This window comes from Pleurodeles waltl, chromosome 9, assembly GCF_031143425.1.
Source record: "Pleurodeles waltl isolate 20211129_DDA chromosome 9, aPleWal1.hap1.20221129, whole genome shotgun sequence".
NCBI lineage: Eukaryota > Metazoa > Chordata > Amphibia > Caudata > Salamandridae > Pleurodeles > Pleurodeles waltl.
The window spans coordinates 1125892447-1125905475 of NC_090448.1; the positions used below are offsets into that span (position 1 = coordinate 1125892447).

A 13029-nucleotide genomic window follows, 5' to 3' on the forward strand; every position below is an offset into this window, starting at 1 on the left:
TAATTCTATTTCTCTTTCAAGTTCCCCAACGGCCTTTTGTAAAAAGCCATCCAGGGTTTTGTTAGAGTGCAATTTCCCATCCAAACCCCCCCCACGTCGTCGGCCCATTTTACTAAAAACCAAGGGCCTTATATTTAGTGGGAGATTCAAGTGAGATCACAGCGGGGCGAGCAAAGGCAGGTTAATATTGGTAATTGGCCAATAGCTAGGTAGAGGCCTGGAGCTTTGGGGGAAAGCTACCCCACCGCAGTGTAAATAGGATTGAGTTTGTCCTTCGGGCAGACAAATGGAAAGTGGTTATCTGGGACCACAGTTTAAGGTAAATGACAGGGGGGTGGCCCTGCCCTGCCTCTTCCTGGCAATGACGGGCAAGGACGGGCAAGGACGGGCAAGGACGGGCAAGGACGGGCAAGGACGGGCAAGGACGGGCAAGGACGGGCCCGCCCTTGGCCTGGGCTTTGCCCGGGCGCCGCCCGCGCGCCCCGCGGAGCGGGAGCCCTTACGTGTTTTTAAAGGGCTCCTGCCCCGATTGATGGCAGCACACAGCAGCTGCCCACCTCCTCCTCCTCGATTCCCGGCAAGAATGTTTCAGCGCGTCCCGCGGAGCGGGAGCGCTTACGTGTTTTTAAAGGGCTCCTGCCCTGATTGATGGCAGCACACAGCAGCTGCCCACCTCCACCTCCTCCTCCTCCTCCTCCTCCTCCTCCTCCTCCTCGATTCCCGGCAAGAATGTTTCAGCGCGTCCCGCGGAGCGGGAGCGCTTACGTGTTTTTAAAGAGCTCCTGCCCTGATTGATGGCAGCACACAGCAGCTGCCCAACTCCTCCTCCTCGATTCCCGGCAAGAATGTTTCAGCGCGTCCCGCGGAGCGGGAGCGCTTACGTGTTTTTAAAGGGCTCCTGCCCTGATTGATGGCAGCACACAGCAGCTGCCCACCTCCTCCTCCTCGATTCCCGGCAAGAATGTTTCAGCGCGTCCGCACTATATTATTCATAAGCGCTGCGCTGTGTGAATTCTGTATTGCATATGTGCGTGTATGACTATTTAAATGTCGGTAATCCACCACTATCCTATATGAATGGTCCGGTTTAGCAACCGGAAACAAGGCATTATTCATCGGCGAGACACAGGGCTCAATAACACCCTGATACTCCAATTCTGTAAGAATTTTCCTAACCGATGCCCTAGCTTCAAATTTGATAGGATATTGCAGTTGTGGCTGAGGTTCGCCTTTTATTGGTATTACATGATAAGGTGATTGTCTGTCCCACCCCACGTTATTTCTATACAAGGCGGGAGCCTGTGCTAGAGCCCATGATTTACTATAGGACTCCGCGAGTTCTCTCGGAACAAGTGGTGAGAAGGAAGGTGTAATAACCTCCTCCCCAACTGGACAGTCACGAACAAAGTCAGGTGGCCAATCTTGTTCGGCCAACAGAACATCATATGATTTTACCACATGGTCCCAAAAAATGGCGTTTATAACACGGTCGATGCCCCCTTCCAATCGCAGAGTCACTATATATACTCTATCAGGATCAGAGACTCGCATATCCGCCGTCTCGACTTGTATGAAGTCATCAGTTGCTTTCACCTCCAGATGCTCTAGAAGACTCCGGCGAACTATTGTGACCTCTGCCGCGCTGTCTAACAGTGCTAATGCCCATGTCTTGTTCGTCAAGAGAACTCTCTTCTTGAGTGGCATTTCTAACTGAGACAGCTGCCACTTTCTTCTTTTTGAATTGCTGTTTCTGTTGCAGCGGTTTCTCTTCTTGTTTAATAGAAACCTCCGCTGAGCGCTGTGAATCCTGTCTCGGTTTCACGTACTCCGTCCTCCGCTCTGACCGCCCACCTCTCTCACTTCTCTTTTCCGAGGAGTCCTGAAAGGAACGAGATTGGCGTGTATCAGTATATTGATATCTATCAGGCGTCTTCAAAGTATCCCTATTCCTGAGATTATACTTATTCTGTGGGGTCTCCGGTTGCGGAGACTGCCCATCATCCTTCTTAGGTGTTTGCGGTTTCTTTTCCCAGCGCTTTTTCGAACCCTCAGGTTGTTGCTGTTTAGCATTATCTTTATTATTTTTACCCTGTAACTGGGGTTTTTGTGGTCTAGCCCCTAGGCTATCACGACCAATACTAGAATATGTTTCCGCTATTATTCTCGGAAGCTCCCGCTCCTGTTGAGGCAGCGGAACATCCCGAAGACGCATACGCACTGCTAGTGCTACTGCCTCTCCTTTGAGATTACTCAAAATAATAGAAGAAACTGTGGCAAAATTGCCCAGCAACTGCATGCCCAAATCCAAGGCAGGGGCAGCCCCATATTCATCCTGAATCTGTTTAAGTACGTCCGGTAAATTAGCTAATGTCGGTGTACCATGTGCCGTAGTGTAGAGCGCGGCAAACACCATGCCCCAGGTATTACAAAGGTCCACCGGAGGAACCATCCCGTATGGCAAACACATCGTCAAAATTCTATGTTTATCCTGAGGTCCCGTATGGGGATATACTGCTTCCAGCGTATTAATTTTTTCCGCCAGCCAAAACGGAGTCTCCTCTCGTTTAGCCGGTACTTTACCCATAACTGAGTGTACAGTGGCCGGATTAAGACCCGGAACCACCGCCTGTGGGTGCGCTGGAGCAGCACGCGCTGCATTCGTGTTTAATGTCTGCATCACAAACTGAACTAATCGTCTATATGTAGCCGTCAATTCTGTATATAAACGACGAACTTCAACCACTGCCAATTGAGCAACCGCAGGATGTGGTGTATATGTAGCCAATAAAGGCCAGGTAGGACCATCATTACTCAGTGGACCTAACCTTACTTGTGCTATTGTGTGGGAGGGCGCCATCAAGCCAATTATGGTGTTCTTGATAAGATAGAGGTATTTCTAAATAAGCGTAAGCCCTGTATTGTGCAGGGGCATTCGCAACTGTGTATTCGTGAAAAGTATTTGTGCCCCCATCTACTGCTGGAAAAGCGACCCAAGAATAAAAAAGTTCCGTTCTATAGGCTGCATGGGCGTCCACCACAAAAGTGACCGGACCCCCCTGGACTGTCAGTCCATGTGTCAATAGATGTCCCGTGAGCGGATGTCGCATATTAATTGCTATGTTCACTACATTAGGATTCGCCATTTTATTAAAAAAACAGCCGCAGGTCAGAGAAGGCACACCAATATCGGGGTTTTTTCCTTTCAAAGTTCAAGCTTGAACAACCGACCACTAAGCAATAGGAAGCACCTACGCCGTGGCGGCGGAAACCCTCAGCCCCACGGACGTCTCCGTATACGGAACCGAGGAGTCAAAATATATATGAGACCAAGAGAGTCAGTCGGACCTAATCATTAGAGCCAGACCAAACGTTGGCGGCGCCATGTCGCGTGGGCTCTCATTATTCTAAATGAGACTACTGGATTTCTAGGTAGCAGGATCGATAACAGTGTGGGGGACTGAGTCTGACCCACGTGTAAAGAACTCTGTCACCCTAAATCCGGTTTTTGCTCCGGCTAACTAGCAGTGCCTCATTTCTCCCACGTGGAAGGAATGATTTGGCAGCCGAGCGCATGACATCTTTGGAACTTCTCAGGGAAGTCGTGGTTACTCAGATCCAAACCAACTCTCTTATTTCCAATATGATCTCACATACAAATGACAAAGACAGTATAAGTTTTATATAATGTTTTAATAAAACGACTGTATTTTAGATATTAAGGTGTGAGCCGCAATAACCAGAACGATACAACACAGTAGGATTGTGATAGTTACCAGGAGATTAAAACATAAAAACAAAGCTATCATATTGTCAAACAGTTTCTACTCTCCCTCTGCTTGTTCTATCTAGAGCACAGCATGTTAAGCTTCGAGCTTGCCTATTAGAATCACTATGGGGATATCAGCCCTCATACCTGAGCAAAGACCTGTGATTTTGGTTCAGCATCTGCAACGAGGCAGTCAGCGTCAAGTTGTGGTTCCCTGGTCGGAATCTCCCTCTTGCGTGTACTGGGACAAGGAAGTGATTTTATAACTAACATGTCACACTACAGGATCATGCTACTAGGTATCCTGAAGCTATTCCCCTTAGGTCAACTACTGCCCCTGCAGTAGCCAAGGCCCTCATTGGTATCTTTACCAGAGTGGGCTTCCCTAAGGAGGTGGTGTCTGACAGAGGTACCAACTTCATGTCAGCATACCTGAAACACATGTGGAATGAGTGTGGAGTGACTTATAAATTCACTACACCCTATCATCCACAAACTAATGGCCTTGTTGAGAGATTCAACAAGACATTAAAGGGCATGATCATGGGGCTCCCAGAAAAACTCAAAAGGAGATGGGATGACCTCTTGCCATGTCTGCTTTTCGCTTACAGAGAGGTGCCTCAGAAGGGAGTAGGGTTCTCACCCTTTGAACTTCTGTTTGGCCACCCTGTAAGGGGACCACTAGCTCTTGTGAAAGAAGGCTGGGAGAGACCTCTTCATGAGCCTAAACAAGACATAGTGGACTATGTACTTGGCCTTCGCTCAAGGATGGCAGAGAACATGGAAAAGGCAAGTAAAAACCTTGAGGCCAGCCAACAGCTCCAGATGTTTTGGTATGACCAAAAGGCTGCACTGGTTGAATTTCAACCAGGGCAGAAAATCTGGGTTCTGGAGCTCCCAGGGCACTCCAGGACAGATGGAGTGGCCCTTACCCAGTGCTAGAGAAGAAGAGTCAGGTCACCTACCTGGTGGACCTGGGCACTAGCAGGAGCCCCAAGAGGGTGATCCATGTGAACCGCCTTAAGCTCTTCCATGATAGGGCTGATGTGAATCTGTTGATGGTAACAGATGAGGATCAGGAAGCTGAGAGTGAACCTCTCCCTGATCTTCTCTCATCAAACCCTAAGGATGGCTCAGTTGATGGAGTGATCTACTCAGACACCCTCTCTGACCAACAGCAATCTGATTGTAGGAAGGTCCTGCAACAGTTTGCTGAGCTCTTTTCCCTAACCCCTGGTCAGACACACCTGTGTACCCATGATGTGGACACAGGAGACAGCATGCCTGTCAAAAACAAAATTTTCAGACAGTCTGACCAAGTTAAGGAAAGCATCAAGGTGGAAGTCCACAAGATGCTGGAATTGGGAGTAATTGAGCACTCTGACAGCCCCTGGGCTAGCCCAGTGGTCTTAGTGCCCAAACCTCACATCCAAGATGGAAAGAGAGAGATGAGGTTTTGTGTGGACTACAGAGGACTTAATTCTGTCACCAAGACAGATGCCCATCCCATTCCTAGAGCTGATGAACTGATAGACAAATTAGGTGCTGCCAAATTCTTAAGTACCTTTGACTTAACAGCAGGGTACTGGCAAATAAAAATGGCACCTGGAGCAAAAGAAAAGACAGCATTCTCCATCCCTGATGGGCATTATCAGTTTACTGTTATGCCCTTTGGTTTAAAGAATGCCCCTGCCACCTTCCAAAGGTTGGTGAATCAAGTCCTTGCTGGTTTGGAGTCCTTTAGTGCAGCTTATCTTGATGATATTGCTGTCTTTAGCTCCAGCTGGCAGGATCACCTGGTCCACTTGAAGAAGGTTTTGAAGGCTCTGCAATCAGCAGGCCTCTCTATCAAGGCATCCAAATGCCAGATAGGGCAGGGAACTGTGGTTTACTTGGGACACCTTGTAGGTGGAGGCCAAGTTCAGCCACTCCAGCCTAAGATCCAGACTATTCTGGACTGGGCAGCTCCAAAAACCCAGACTCAAGTCAGGGCATTCCTTGGGTTGACTGGGTACTATAGGAGGTTTGTGAAGGGATATGGATCCATAGTGACAGCCCTCACAGAACTCACCTCCAAGAAAATGCCCAAGAAGGTAAACTGGACTGTAGAATGCCAACAGGCCTTTGACACCCTGAAACAAGCAATGTGCACAGCACCAGTTCTGAAAGCTCCAGATTACTCCAAGCAGTTCATTGTGCCGACAGATGCCTCTGAACATGGGATAGGGGCAGTTTTGTCCCAAACAAATGATGATGGCCTTGACCAGCCTGTTGCTTTCATTAGCAGGAGGTTACTCCCCAGGGAGGAGCGTTGGAGTGCCATTGAGAGGGAGGCCTTTGCTGTGGTTTGGTCCCTGAAGAAGCTGAGGCCATACCTCTTTGGTACTCACTTTGTAGTTCAAACCGACCACAGACCTCTCAGATGGCTGATGCAAATGAAAGGTGAAAATCCAAAACTGTTGAGGTGGTCCATCTCCCTACAGAGAATGGACTTTATAGTGGAACACAGACCTGGGACTGCCCATGCCAATGCAGATGGCCTTTCCAGGTTCTTCCACTTAGAAAATGAAGACTCTCTTGGGAAAGGTTAGTCTCATTCTCTTTCGTTTGGGGGGGGGGGGGGCTGTGTAAGGAAATGCCTCCTTGGCATGGTTACCCCCTGACTTTTTGCCTTTGCTGATGCTATGTTTTGATTTGAAAGTGTGCGGAGGCCTGCTAACCAGGCCCCAGCACCAGTGTTCTTTCCCTAACCTGTACTTTTGTTTTACACAATTGGCACACCCTGGCATCCAGGTAAGTCCCTTGTAACTGGTACCCCTGGTACCAAGGGCCCTGATGCCAGGGAAAGTCTCTAAGGGCTGCAGCATAGCTTATGCCACCCTGGGAACCCCTCACTCAGCACAGACACACTGCTTGCCAGCTTGTGTGTGCTGGTGAGGACAAAACGAGTAAGTCGACATGGCACTCCCCTCAGGGTGCCATGCCAACCTCACACTGCCTATGCAGTATAGATAAGTCACCCCTCTAGCAGGCCTTACAGCCCTAAGGCAGGGTGCACTATACCATAGGTGAGGGCACCAGTGCATGAGCACTGTGCCCCTACAGTGTCTAAGCAAAACCTTAGACATTGTAAGTGCAGGGTAGCCATAAGAGTATATGGTCTGGGAGTCTGTCAAACACGAACTCCACAGCACCATAATGGCTACACTGAAAACTGGGAAGTTTGGTATCAAACTTCTCAGCACAATAAATGCACACTGATGCCAGTGTACATTTTATTGTGAAATACACCCCAGAGGGCACCTTAGAGGTGCCCCCTGAAACCTTAACCAACTACCCGTGTAGGCTGACTGGTTTTAGCAGCCTGCCACACTCGAGACATGTTGCTGGCCACATGGGGAGAGTGCCTTTGTCACTCTGTGGCCAGTAACAAAGCCTGCACTGGGTGGAGATGCGATCACCTCCCCCACGCAGGAGCTGTAACACCTGGCGGTGAGCCTCAAAGGCTCACCCCCTTTGTTCCAGCACCACAGGGCACTCCCGCTAGTGGAGTTGCCCGCCCCCTCCGGCCACGGCCCCACTTTTGGCGGCAAGGCCGGAGGAATTAATGAGAAAAACAAGGAGGAGTCACTGGCCAGTCAGGACAGCCCCTAAGGTGTCCTGAGCTGATGTGACTAACTTTTAGAAATCCTCCATCTTGCAGATGGAGGATTCCCCCAATAGGGATAGGAATGTGACCCCTCCCCTTGGGAGGAGGCACAAAGAGGGTGTACCCACCCTCAGGGCTAGTAGCCATTGGCTACTAACCCCCCAGACCTAAACACGCCCTTAAATTTAGTATTTAAGGGCTTCCCTGAACCCAAGAATTTAGATTCCTGCAACTTACAGAAGAAGAGGACTGCTGAGCTGAAAAACCCTGCAGAGAAGAAGAAGACACCAACTGCTTTGGCCCCAGCCCTACCGGCCTGTCTCCCTCCTTCAGAAGAAACCTGCTCCAGCTACGATTTCCCTGGGACCAGCGACCTCTGAATCCTCAGAGGACTGCCCTGCTTCCAAGAGACCAAGAAACTCTCGAGAACAGCGGCTCTGTTCAACAAAGACTGCAACTTTGTATCCAGAGGAGCAGATTTAAAGACCCCTGCAATCCCCGCAAGAAGCGTGAGACTTGCAACACTGCACCCGGCGACCCTGACTCGACTGGTGGAGAACCAACACCTGAGGGAGGACCCTCCAGCGACTCCGAGACCGTGAGTAACCAAAGTTGTCCCCCCTGAGCCCCCAAAGCGACGCCTGCAGAGGGAATCCCGAGGCTCCCCCTGACCGCGACTGCCTGACTCTAAAATCCCGACGGCTGGAAAAGACCCTGCACCCGCAGCCCCCAGCACCTGAAGGATTGGAACTCCAGTGCAGGAGTGACCCCCAGGAGGCCCTCTCCCTTGCCCAGGTGGTGGCTACCCCGAGGAGCCCCCCCCTTGCCTGCCTGCACCGCTGATGAGACACCTTGGTCTCCCATTGAAATCCATTGGAAACCCGACGTTTGTTTGCACACTGCACCCGGCCGCCCCCGCGCTGCTGAGGGTGTACTTCCTGTGTGGACTTGTGTGTCCCCCGGTGCCCTACAAAACCCCCCTGGTCTGCCCTCCGAAGACACGGGTACTTACCTGCTGGCAGACTGGAACCGGGGCACCCCCTTCTCTCCATTGAAGCCTATGCGTTTTGGGCACCACTTTGAACTCTGCACCTGACCGGCCCTGAGCTGCTGGTGTGGTGACTTTGGGGTTGCTCTGAACCCCCAAAGGTGGGCTACCTTGGACCCCAATTTGAACCCCGTAGGTGGTTTACTTACCTGCAAGAACTAACATTACTTTACCTCCCCCAGGAACTGTGAAAATTGCACTAAGTGTCCACTTTTAAAACAGCTAAATGTGTTTTATGTAAAAAGTATATATGCTATTGTGATTGTTCAAAGCTCCTAGAATTCTTACCTCCAATACCTTTCAAATGAGATATTACATGTAGAATTTGAACCTGCGGTTCTTAAAATAAACTAAGAAAAGATATTTTTCTATAACAAAAACCTATTGGCCTGGAATTGTTTCCGAGTGTGTGTTCCTCATTTATTGCCTATGTGTATGTACAACAAATGTTTAACACTACTCCTTTGATAAGCCTACTGCTCGACCACACTACCACAAAATAGAGCATTAGTATTATCTCTTTTTGCCACTATCTTACCTCTAAGGGGAACCCTTGGACTCTGTGCATACTATTCCTTACTTTGAAATAGTGCATACAGAGGCAACTTCCTACAGTGAACATCCTGGTCAAGCTGGACTTATCACTATGTGAGGTCTCTTTGCACCAACATGAAGCAAGACATCACAACTGCAGCCTAAATGGGAAGTGTACAGGCTATACTTTGTTAAAGTTTTCTTTCCAATTCCTCATGCAAAATATATATTATTGTATTTGCTTATTTCTAACAATAAACACATCATAAAACCTCTAACCCGAAAATCTGGTATAATTCCTTGAGTTGGAGATACTATATTGTACCTTTAGACTTGGTGCCTGGACTTTGAGGCTCCATCTGTTGTTGCCAGGCTGGGTTACTTTCTTACTAAAAGAAACATGCTGAATGGATATTTAGCTTTCTTACATTAAAACCTTGGACCTAAATGCACCGTCCATCACCCGTCCGAGGCAAAAATCCAAGCAGACATTCAAGCAAGCCATCCGTTGTAGGAGCGTGCTGCATCCCTCACAAGAGACATCCCAACTATCACCTGCATGAGAATACTACATCACTAACAGGAGCCATAAGCTCAAATATCTGCCTGTAAGATACTGCACATCATGCACAGAAGAGATCCACTTGAACATTGTGAGTGGGAGTAGAGTCCATTACTCACGTAGACATCCACACATGGCCTTGTTGGCTGCTGGAAATATTAACCAGGGGAAGAGTCAGCTTAACCTACCAGATGACTACAGATGACTCAAAGCAAGCACTCACATTTAGTAGAACTTACAAAGCGGAGGACACAGCAGCCGCACACAGGTAAAAACAACTGAACATCCATAACATTTTGAGAATACAATGATTTTATCGATGTTCGGATCATAATGAGTTTATGTTTATGGATCAGAAAAAATTTGAAGCATCACAGTTGGGGATAGAAAAAGATGGCATGCTTGCGGTATTGATGTTGGGCCATACTAAAGAAACATTCTTCTTTTAATAAAACGCTGTGAAAGTGGTTTTTTTTTTGTTATTTTGCCCACAATGGAGACTACTGGAACATGCAACATTGCCATGACAATGTATGCTTGGGCGAATAGCATCACCGCCATTCAAAACACGCCTTCTGGAATTCGAGTAAGTGAAATACAGCAACTCTCCCTACTTCTATTAGAGGAAGAGAGGGAGAAACTGAGAGGAGTGAGTTTGTATATGTAAATAGCTGCCACCAATGGGCATCATCTAGATTATGTGGAATGCTAACATCAATATTTATTGGATGATCGAAAAAAAAAAATCAACAAAAAAAATCACTTCCTTGCAGAATATTAAGACACACAGAAAAAGCTTTGGATGTGCTGGAAACAATACTGGGACAATTAGGGGAACAATCTAGATACAAGGACGGGTCAACATTAAATTTACGCTTCACAAACTAATTATTTGGAGCACAGTACAAAAGACATTCTTGAACAGGTCAAATGCTCGAATTAAAATTTACAGTAAAAATACTGTCACTCACAGGACAATCCATGGAATAAACACATGTTCATCTTACAAAAAATTCCTGGGGTTCTGCCAGCTGGCATTCTTTCAATGAGGTAGGAGTGGTTGTTTCTCTATATAAACCGCTGATGTCTACATTAACATCCACTGAGGCTGAAGTATAAATGTTATCACGAGTAACTTCTTAGGCAAAGAAGGAGTTTTTCTCCATCAATACCAGTTTTGAAAAGGACTCCCGTTCCTCGAAATAATCATTCTGCTTTTGAGAAGTGATTTAAGAATCCCCTGAAACCAGGCCTGGATTGAGTAGTTTTTGCCCGTCTCAAAGGTTATATGTGAACCATATTCACTGAGTAGATATCAGTCCCTAGGAATACAAACTAACATGCCATTGACTAATGCAGCTGGAATGAGTATTTCTTTCATAAAAATAAAGAAATGCCTCTTACAGGCCGGGAGCTAAGAACCCAAGCTAATTTCAAACCATGAAACTGTTTTTCTCTTTGTCTTACAGATTTATGTTCCTCAAACCCACCTGAATTCAAGAAGCATGATCTTTCTGATGGCGAACCTGCAATGAAAGTAAAAAAGAAAAATGTATTTCAAGAACAAATGAAAAGTAAGGACCTTCTTTGGCATCAGTTTTAGCAACAGTGCCTGTCAAGTGACTGGTAGCCCTCAGCCCAAGTATTTGAAGGAGTTTCTGAACTGATGAAAGGCAAAAACCTTACTGGCCACACTGAAGCAAATCAAAAATCTGCACATGCCCCCTGAGATTTACAAGTTGGTAGCGCTTGTGTTTTCTGGTGACGAATTTGCAGTCATATGCACGTGACCTCACAGATCCGAGTTAAAGCTATACATATATCCTTGTTCTCAACACGCCAGCATCTCGCTCTGATGTCTAACAGTAGGCAGAAGCTTTACATAGTACTAGCAGACGCATTAAAGGCATGTATCTAAAAATCTAATGGATGTAAAAAAACAAAAAGACCACTCACACACACTAAATGTATGTTGCCTGAAGAAAGTCACATTTCTAAATGTCAGGTCCATATAAATCCACATTCCCTAACCCATTTAGGAAGAAATGTCATACAAGACTGGAGGCACATGCAGCAGGCAAATTCTCATTTACAAAATGTACAAAACCATAAATCTTCAGATGCTCTGCAATCAACTCACCCTCTTGCTTTATTTTTATTTACAAAGGGCGGTGTATCGTTTTTTGGAAATGCACCTCAATTATGGAAATAGAAGCTCCACCTTTTACCATTAATTCACTGACTCACTTTCAACAACACTCACCTTGACTTGGCTATTTCTTTTTCATACACAGCTTCTATAACCTGCAAGTGATTGGAAAAATGCATTAATAACTTTAGGCCATTAAATATAAGTAAACGCATCTTGGGACAATTTATTTGTTTTGGCTCACGTCACAGGTTTGCATCTCCTCTATGAATTCCTCAAAATATGAAAATTAACTTCAGAGCTCTTTGCTTTGCATTAAGACAGCACTTAATCTCACAAGGATTAATAAAGAGTGTTTAAATAGGCGAGTATGTGTTTTAAAACAAAAAACAAAAATTTGATGCAAAGTTTCTGAACGCGTGCACACAAGCAGTAGATCACTTTTAACGTCAACCAACAGAAACCTTTGTGTATCTTGCCAGCAGGGGATGGAGGACAGCTTAAGAACTCAGGATGTCTTGGATGCATCTTGTGGAAACAGGTTTGCTGCCACAGTCTCAACTCCTGAAGTTGGAATTTTGAGTTTGTCAAGTGTCAGTAACAAAGAGTTGGCTACGAAAGTATGCATGACTTTCGGTACAAAACAAAATTTCAGGGTAGACTGATGTGTTTCCAGAGCAATGTTAAAATGTACACAGACAGCACGTAGAAGTGGAGTAACGTTTGAAATAGATATTAATCAGTTAAACGTTGACACTGCACACAAGGCCAAATAAAACACTGAATGTGGTAAAGCTTCAAAGAAAACAATGAGTGATCTTTAAGCCCCGCACAACTCAAAGTCGAATGATCAATTATTAGATTATTCCATGCTATAATAACAACTTCATTCAGCGAATTTCAATAGTGTAGCACGGTCTATGCACAATACACCCCCACCCCCCCACCCCCCCCTAAACAGGATACAATACCTGGCAATCAAAAGGCAACTTCTTCTTTACATGGGGAGCCCAGTATTTATTTGACAGCTGAAAATAAATAAATACTCATTTTATAAAAGGTGTTACAATAATCAAGTAATTTTTAAATAAACAGAAGTCATTGATAAAGGGCCATCATGGGTTGGGAAGGGGGGGGGGAGAGGGAAGGGATGAAAGAGCGAATGTATTAGAGATAAAACTCATGGACTGCAACAAATTTTGTAACATATGACTAGTGGTGCTTGGTTGGCACAAACCAAAACTGATACTGATATCAACAAATTAGATCCTCACTCACCACACTTCCAAGGTTTGCTGAAGGACAGTATAACAGGTGGTAA

General features: G+C 46.4%; 1 protein-coding gene across 1 annotated transcript in view; it reads right to left on the reverse strand.

The window, feature by feature from the left end:
• The window catches only part of AQR (aquarius intron-binding spliceosomal factor), a 576085-nt gene that overhangs the window by 531848 nt on the left and 31208 nt on the right, over nucleotides 1–13029 (reverse strand). The window contains exons 2-4 of the mRNA XM_069208869.1: nucleotides 12680–12736; nucleotides 11823–11863; nucleotides 11050–11085 (exon numbers count right to left, since the gene is read on the reverse strand). Coding sequence (XP_069064970.1) covers nucleotides 11050–11085; nucleotides 11823–11863; nucleotides 12680–12736 — 134 coding nt within the window. The remainder of the gene's footprint in view (nucleotides 1–11049; nucleotides 11086–11822; nucleotides 11864–12679; nucleotides 12737–13029) is intronic.